Genomic DNA, 8263 nt, shown 5'->3' with positions numbered 1-8263 from the left:
CTTTCGAGAGACTTCTTCACTGATGGTACTTCCTAAATGCGGCTTTGGGGCAGGTTCAGGTATTTATAGGTCCTTCCAGTGTCAAGATGTCTAATTACACATATATTCACAAGCTCAGGGGCATTGGAAACGCCAATAATATTTCCTTTCTTTTGATGAATCTTGGCACTCTTGTCCAATCCAAATTCTATACCAATCTCTCCCGTGTACTCTTTGACGATAATAATTAAAGCACTTTGAATTTTGCTCTTACCAGAAGCATAAGTATTCAGGTCATCCATATGCGAGAGATAGAGGCAGAAGTGTGATGCAAAAAAGCAAGGTTTCTCCTAAGCCCCAAGACCTAGATTAAATAAATACCTTTCTTCGTGAGTATATCTCGGAAAAGTCTAGCCAATTAATCAATTTATGGTGCTGCAAGAGCTTTGACTGATTTAAATCGAAGGTTAAAACGGGTGATAGGATAAAAGACCAAAAGAAGCTTGCATCAGCTCAACAAAATGATTGAATGGGCAAGACATGAAACGTCCCGTATTCAGTATATCATTGACTACCCAACATCTAGTTGACGTTCGAGGAAAGGATTCGAAAGCTCGCCCAAGAACTGAGGATCTACCATCATAAAATAAGCAATTCAAAGCTTCTGACAATCAAGCAGCACATTATTGACAAAATAAGGGTGTTATCTAAATCTAACGCAAGTAGGACAATACCCATCGTATCTCTTTAGCGATCTTCCTGTTCCTCTCAAAAATACACTTGAGCCCAACGAAGTAGAGACTTGTTGGAGAGAGGTATTCAAGATCCCGAAAACACTGGATATGAAAGAGGATACTAATATTATAATCCGCTTCAAGCACGTTTGCGACAACCTCATAACATTTGAAGACGAATGTCCATCAATCACTGGCGATGAGGTGAAAAAGGCACTTAGGAGCACGAATAACTTTTTCGATGCAGGACCAGATGATATTAAGAACTTCTGGTGGAAGAAGTTTACTTCTATGCTCCAACATCTGGACCGCATATTGACCTCATATTTAAAAGCGAAGACGTTCATTCCGTGGTGGCGGGTGTAACGACGCATTATCTCCTACCAAAAAGGCGACTTGTATCAATCTAGCCCAAGGAATTAAAGGCCAATAACTTATTATACACGCTGTATACGATCTTTACAACTGTCCTAAGCGACAGAATTGTTAGAAAAATTAAGCATGTGTGAAGACAGATTTACGAACTGCGTCACTCGAAAAAAGGTGTAGGAAGCTACGGAGAGAACCTTCTAATTGACAGGTGCGTCTGTAAAGACGCAGCAAACCATCATCGCATCCTGTCAATATCCTGGATTGACTATCGGGAAGCTTTTGACGAATATCATTATTGTTCAAAGTTCGATACATACATCTTCGATATTCTGTCTAGAATTCAAAATATTGTAAATATGACCTGACGGTATTTTATTTGTCTATAAACTATGTATGCTTTTTAATTATTTTAATGATTCTTTTGTATAAAAATAGTTTAGGGGCAGTTACCCTCTTTAATGCTCTTTTTTCTTAAAAATATATGAATACCTTCATCTTCTTCTTTGTCTGCAACACGTATTTTCTTTGGATTTTTTTTGCACGATTTTAGACTTGTTTTGAAATTGTGTACATAATTGAGGGTTTTTTTACCACCGCTTAAGTTTTTATTCATCCTGGATGGACATTATCTTACTTGCTTCGTTATAAAACTAATTTCCCCATTTTTTTGGTGCATGGAAAATAAGTATTATCATAGACACGAAATAAAAAGAGTTTAGAGGTAGCTACCCTTATTAATTGAAAAAATTCTTTTTATCGAAACCCAACTTTATTTTTGTCTCAAGTACAAAATATATTTTTATAATTTTACTCCTATAAATTAGACAATTTTCAGCACATTTAAAAATATGTAGGGGTGCTTTATCCCCGAATAATTTTTGTATTAATTTTGGATGGACACAAAATAAAAAGTTTTAGGGGTGGCCACCCCCATAAATTAAAAAAAAAAAATTTTGCTGAAAAACTTACACTTTATTTTTGTCTTAAGTGCAAAATTAAAAAAAAATTTCCTGTTAATTTAAATATTTTTAGCACAACTTTAAATATATTTACGGATGGTTTGCCCCCTTGATTTATTTTTCATTTTTTGGATAAAATTACGTTATTCATCATTCGTCACGAGTTTTTAATTATGTAGAATGTTTTTTATAAATGTTTAAATAAGAGTTTGCTGGATTCATGCAAAGTCAATGAAAATTCAGTATTCTCAGCCACTATCGATTTATTAATACGAATTTCAGTCCGGCAGACTAAGACCTTCTTAATCATACTCCTATTTCACTCCATCATGAAAGACACTAAAGTTTTTAATCATTTCTTCAGATCCTCCTTCAAAAACTCTCAGGAAGGACTAGACTAACTAGAGAACGATCCGTCGCGGTTCACGTACTCTCGCATACTGTCTTTTCTTAATTGCTTTGTATCATACACTTACTTGTTACACTTATAAACTCACAGTGCAAAAATTTCTTGAACTACAAGTTGCGAAGCTTTTCGTAAACATATCGGCCGCCTCGAGTGTAATACGTCTAAATAACAAAATAAATGCCGCCCGCCGTGTAAGCTAGTGTAAAGTGTAATAAAATAATTTCCCATATGTCTTAACCGCCCGCCATGATCCATTAGTACAGTAGTAGTGCGAATAAATTAACAAAGAGAAGAATTGCTTATTTTACACGATTTGCTTAAATATACCTTCACATTAAACTTTATTTTTCGCTTTCGTCATTCAATTTTACAGGTAAGAGGCAGATTTGAGTAATCAGTCGATCATATTCACAACTGGCAGTTTTTACTCGAACTGGTCGTACTAAATCGTCCTTTCCCTTGTAACATTTAGTAATTCTACCCAATAACCATCGACATGGCGTTAGCGAATCATGTTTGATGAGAACAATATCACCGATCATGAGATTTAGAGTTTTATTGAACCACTTGTAGCGTTTCTGCAAGGATTGTATGTAATCAATACCCCATCTTCTCCAGTAAATTTCAGAAATTTGTTGTACTAATTGCCAGCGTATTAAACGGTTCTCTGCAGTGAATTCTACGGATGGTTCGGAAATACTGGTCAAAGGAGTACCAAATAAAAAATGTCCAGTTGTGATATAAGCAAAGACTTCTGAATCATTGGAAAGTGGAACAATAGGGCGGGAGTTTATGCACATTTCAATTCGCGTTAAGAGAGTAGAAAACTCTTCGTAAGTTTGAGTGTGAGCGCCAACAATTCGCTTTAGATGGTGTTTAAAACTCTTAACATCAGCTTCCCATCAACCCCCGAAATGAGGTGCAGATGGATGTATGAAATGCCACGAGGTGCCTTCGCTAGCGAATTCATTACGTAAATTACTATCAAGCCTGAGTTTCAAAATGAAATTTCTTCATTCTTTATCAGCCCCGTGAAATGTCGTGCCATTGTCAAGAAAGGCAGCAGACGTACAGTCAGACACGAGCTTTAAATGTACGGTACGCGTGCATTAACAAACAAAAAGTGCTACGTAAGTTTCGTAACTTTTGTTACTACCTCCAGGAGCAAAGCGTACATTAAGAGGGCCTGCATAATCTATCCTGTATGTGTGAAGAGGCGATTAGGAGTTACTCTAAAATCAGGTAAGGCCCCCATTAGTTCCTGGGAAAGAGTCGTTCTTTCTCGCGCATATTCGAAGCAATCCTTGATTAAGCCTTCAACCAGAGGGTGCGCTCTTAAGATACAGAATCGCTGCCTGAGCTTATGCAAGGTCAATTGTAGACCACCGTGTAGGGATCTAATGTGAGCATATACGTCTAACATATTACTCAGGGGATGCTGTGGTAAAATTATGGGATGCTTCTCATCAAAGCTGATATGAGCATGCCGTGACCTTGCTCTTAATCGTAAGAGTTTAATAGCATCAAAAAATGGATTTACGTTTTCCAGAGGCGAATTTTGTGCAATTCCCTCGTTTTGTCTCAAAGCCTGCAGTTCAAGCGAGAAGGAACTAACTTGAACATATTTAATCCAAAATATTCCGGCTTTTTGGATTTCAAGCGTACTGGGCGAAGGAGGCAAACATTGAGGTTTAGACTGTAGGCATTTAGAGTATTTGAAATGAAAGGCATCAACAAACCTCTTGCAATAAGCAGTTACTCGGAGCAATTTAGGCCAGGAGGAAAATTTGAACATTAAATCGAATGGACCTTTGATTTCACTCAATACTTGATGGCATTCTTGAACTCGTGGTTCTAAGTCAGATGTTTTCGAAGAATTGAAGCGATGATCTGGCCATTTTGTTGAGTGCAATTTTAACAACGGTGGGCCCTGCCACCATAAAGGATGACTTAGAATCTATTCCGGCGAGATTCCCCTCGTAGCTCAGTCCGCTGGACTTTTCTTGGTAGAGATAAATCACCATCTAGCGCGAGGGACTATCTTGTGAATTAGCGAAACCCTATTAGCTACAAAAACTGGCCAATTTGAAGGATGCTTGCCGAGCCAAGCCAAAACAGTCACTGAAGCAGTGTGAAAAAAAGTGGGGAAATTTTCAAGCGACATCGTATCCATGAGGAATTTGAGTTCTTAGCAAGCAAGGCTGCCCCACATAATTCTAAGCGTGGAATTGACAAGTATTTGAAAGGGCCACACTAGATTTAGCTATTAATAAGCTAATGTGAGCATTATTTAAATCTTCACTGAGAATCCTAAGATAAACAGAAGCGGAGTAAGCTTTAGAAGAAGCATCCGCGAATCCATGAAGCTCATAATTTAAATTTTCTTGAAGTTGACCAGTCCATCTAGTAACTTTCAGAGATTCTAGTTTTTCTAAAGTATTATGATAATTAGACCAATAAATCTAAATTGCTGCAAAATCCTGTTAAATAAAACAAGAATCTAACGACCAAATTTGGACCACAACAAATAAAAAAAAACCAAAAATCCTATTGTAACCTGAAAAAAAACAAAAAACAAATCAAATTTTCGGACAAAAACAAAAAAGAGGAAAGAAAAGTGAGAAGGTAGCCAACCACGTCCCCTTCCTTCTCTTTTTCCTTCTTTCATCTTTTTTATTTTTATTATCATCAAATTACAATAAAATAAAAATGAAAAACATAACTAAATAAAATTACATTACCAACGTTTCCGTATTCGTACAGTGCCCTTATCAAGGCAAGAATAATTTAAGTAGTAGAAATTGACAGCAACCACGAACAGGTGCTCTCTCTTTGATACCTGAGAATCGAATGAGAGTCAGTAGGCCAATATGTTGTAAACACAATATAAATATATTTCACAATTACATCAGAAATAGAGAAAGTAAAAGAAAAACAGAATTCATGAAACAGCCACGTTAAATGTAATTAATCATATTAGCATAACTTTTGTTCAGCCCATCCAAATCGGATTTCAAATTATAAGATAACTTTTTGTTTTTTAATATAAATCATTTCCATGAATTCCCTTTTTCTCTCATTACTTTAACTATGCAAAATTTGAACATTATCCCAGTCAAGCTCATGGTCAACATCAACAAATTTCTTTGTATGTCTGGCAAGAACACGCTTATAACAGCGTCCTAAACAAACATCACTTTTGTGCACCTCTATCCTAGTATTAAGAAGTCTGCCAGTCTGTCCCACGTAATTCATCTTACAGATCCTGCAAGTGATCTTATAGACAACACCACCCTTTTCAAAATTATCTAAAGGATCTTTGAAAAAATTGATCACTGAATCCATTTTAAATGGAATGCGGAAAACAGTATGAATTAAAACATTTTTTAACATAAGTTCAATAGTTTTAGAAATTTTACCAAAAAATGGAAGAACAAAAGTGTTAAACGAACTATATTTCCTTAACTCTTTCTGATTATCTACAAACAACTTATTAATCTCTTTGTTTTGAAAGCAATTTTGTTTTGAAAGCGATGAGCAGAAAGGAAATTTAAAATTCTACCTGAAGATGTACTTTTTCTGTACCAATTGGTAATAAGATTACCATCCCAACCCTTAATTACTTCTATGTCCAAAAAACTGATTTTATATTCTGTTCTATTTCATGAGTAAATTGAAGTTTTGGATGAAAACGGTTAAAAGTATCAATGAAGATCTGTAACTTTTCTAGAGGAACACATAATAAGGTATCGTCGACAAACCGAAAATAAAAAAGGCAAAACAAAATCTAATTTCCCAAAAATAAAAACCTCCAAATCTTCCATCGCTAGTTCTATAGAAAGATCCATTACATTTAAAATAAGTTGACTCCATAATAAAAACTATCCCTTCAATAAAATCTTTTTGACATAATCGAGTACGGGTTTTTATATTAGCCCATCTATTTAAATTTGCCTTTTCAACTAATTCAAGGAGTATACTCGGAAACATTGCAATAATATCCAATGAAATCATTACATGGTCATGCGGAACCTTTTTTTGAATTATATTTTTTTGAAATTCCCAGCTATTTTTGATATTATATTTAGAAGTTGTGATAGAGTCCCTGAGAATCAAATTAAAATTTTGTTCTAAAAATTTGGTGGGAGTATTAATAGTTGAAATAACTATTCTTGAGGTATAACCATCTTTGTAAATCTTTCTCAAATCATAACATCTTGCAAGAACTGTGTCTTTAGTGTTAATATCAGTCCATCTTATATCCTTTCCCAGAAGTCCTTTCTTTCTCCAATTGTCAAGCATCAATATAAAAATAAAAATGACGAAAGAAAGAAAAAGAGAAGGGAGGGGATGTGGTTGGCTGCCTTCATATTTTTCTTTCCTATTTTTTATTTTTGTCCGAAAATTTTATATGTTTTTTGTTTTTTTTTCAGATTACAATAGGATTTTTGGTTTTTGTTTATTCGTTGTGGTCCAACTTTGGACGTTGGATTCTTGTTTTATTTAACAGGATTTTGCATCAGTTTGATTATTAGACGTTAAATGGTATTTTAAATTTGTATTTTGGTCTAATTTAAATTTCTTAAATTTTAATGAATCTAAAGGTCGTTGGGCAACTTCTCATCCCAATCGAACTTCCGTGGCCAAAGCTCCTGCATCAATAACTTAGCCTCTAGTATTACTGGAGTTTACCAACCCATCGGATCATATAATTTAGCTATTAAAGAAAGAACAATCCTCTTACTTAGAGTCTCCACTGAAGGGGAAGTTACCTTAAAATAAAATGAGTCAGATTCAGGATACCAAAATAAACCCACAACTTTGAGCTAAGCAACTTCACCTGACGGGAGGTCTATAGCCCTTTCATTCTTTCCAGAAGAACAATCTTCCAACAATTCTGAATCATTATACTCCCATTTTCGCAAGTGGAAGCCACCAGCTTCCAACAATTGAGATACCTGTGCCACTTCTCCTTGGCTTGTGTTTTAGTATCTGCATCAAACAAAACATTATCCACGTAAATATTCCTTTCCAGTATACTTTTAGCTAAAGCTAAGTGCTTAATTACTTTATTAGCCAAGTAAGGAGCACAGGCAGTGCAATAAGTGAGAGTCAAAAGTCGATAGGCCACCATATTGTTATCAGGTGAGCACCATAAAATTCGCTGATAATTGCAGTCACGAGCATCTACCAAAATTTGTCTAAACAGTTTTTCTATGTCAGCCTTGTAAACAAGACGATGGAATCTCCAGTTCAATATAATAGAAACTAAATCATTTAGAATCTTTGGATCAATATGCAAGTATCAATTTAAGGAAGTATGGTTAGAAGTCAAACTTGATGCTTTAAATACAACTCTTAATTTAGTAGTAGAACTACTTTCTCTCAAAACCGGATGCTGTGGTAAATACACAATCTGAATAGAATTATCTAGCTCTTCTTCTCTCACATGTTCCATATATCCTTGTTTCTCATATTCAGACAAAAAAGCCGAATATTCTTGGAACTATTTTGAATTTACAGTCAATCGTCGTAGAACCCTATCCAATACGATTTTTGCTTTAGAGAAGGAGGCACAGATTTTTATTGGGGCTCATTCTTAAATGGTAATCGTATTAAGTAGCGTCCATCGTTTGCGCGTTGGTGCGTCATGAAAAAATGTTCCTCGCAAAACTTTTCTTCGTCAATCAGGGGGTCTCTATTAGGGAGTTCTTCCAATTCCCAGAACTTAGTCAAGTCTTCATGCAAGACTTCAGAAGTTATACTCTGATATATTGTAAGTGGCATGCTTGTCACTATTTTATTTTCCA

The 8263-nt window shown here is 35.3% G+C and overlaps 1 protein-coding gene across 1 annotated transcript; it reads right to left on the bottom strand.

The window, feature by feature from the left end:
* Positions 1-3648: 3648 nt before the first annotated feature.
* Positions 3649-7587, bottom strand: LOC117175517. Its single transcript, XM_033365224.1, has 2 exons — positions 7522-7587; positions 3649-4383 (listed from the first exon to the last, which is right to left on the bottom strand). The coding sequence occupies exons 1-2, from the start codon at positions 7585-7587 to the stop codon at positions 3649-3651; spliced, it is 801 nt and encodes a 266-aa protein (XP_033221115.1).
* Positions 7588-8263: the final 676 nt, after the last annotated feature.

The sequence above is a fragment of the Belonocnema kinseyi genome, chromosome 6, assembly GCF_010883055.1.
Source record: "Belonocnema kinseyi isolate 2016_QV_RU_SX_M_011 chromosome 6, B_treatae_v1, whole genome shotgun sequence".
In the NCBI taxonomy this organism is placed as follows: Eukaryota; Metazoa; Arthropoda; class Insecta; order Hymenoptera; family Cynipidae; genus Belonocnema; species Belonocnema kinseyi.
The sequence above is the reverse complement of the archived record's forward strand: the minus strand, read 5'-3'. Positions and strand labels throughout refer to the sequence as shown.

Coding starts and splice junctions, on each gene's coding strand:
- LOC117175517 (XM_033365224.1), bottom strand. CDS start 7,587: ATGGTGGCCTATCGACTTTTGACTCTCACTTATTGCACTGCCTGTGCT. Junction 4,384..7,521: donor CTCCTTACTTGGCTAATAAA/GTAATTAAGCAC, acceptor TTATGGTGGCAG/GGCCCACCGTTGTTAAAATT.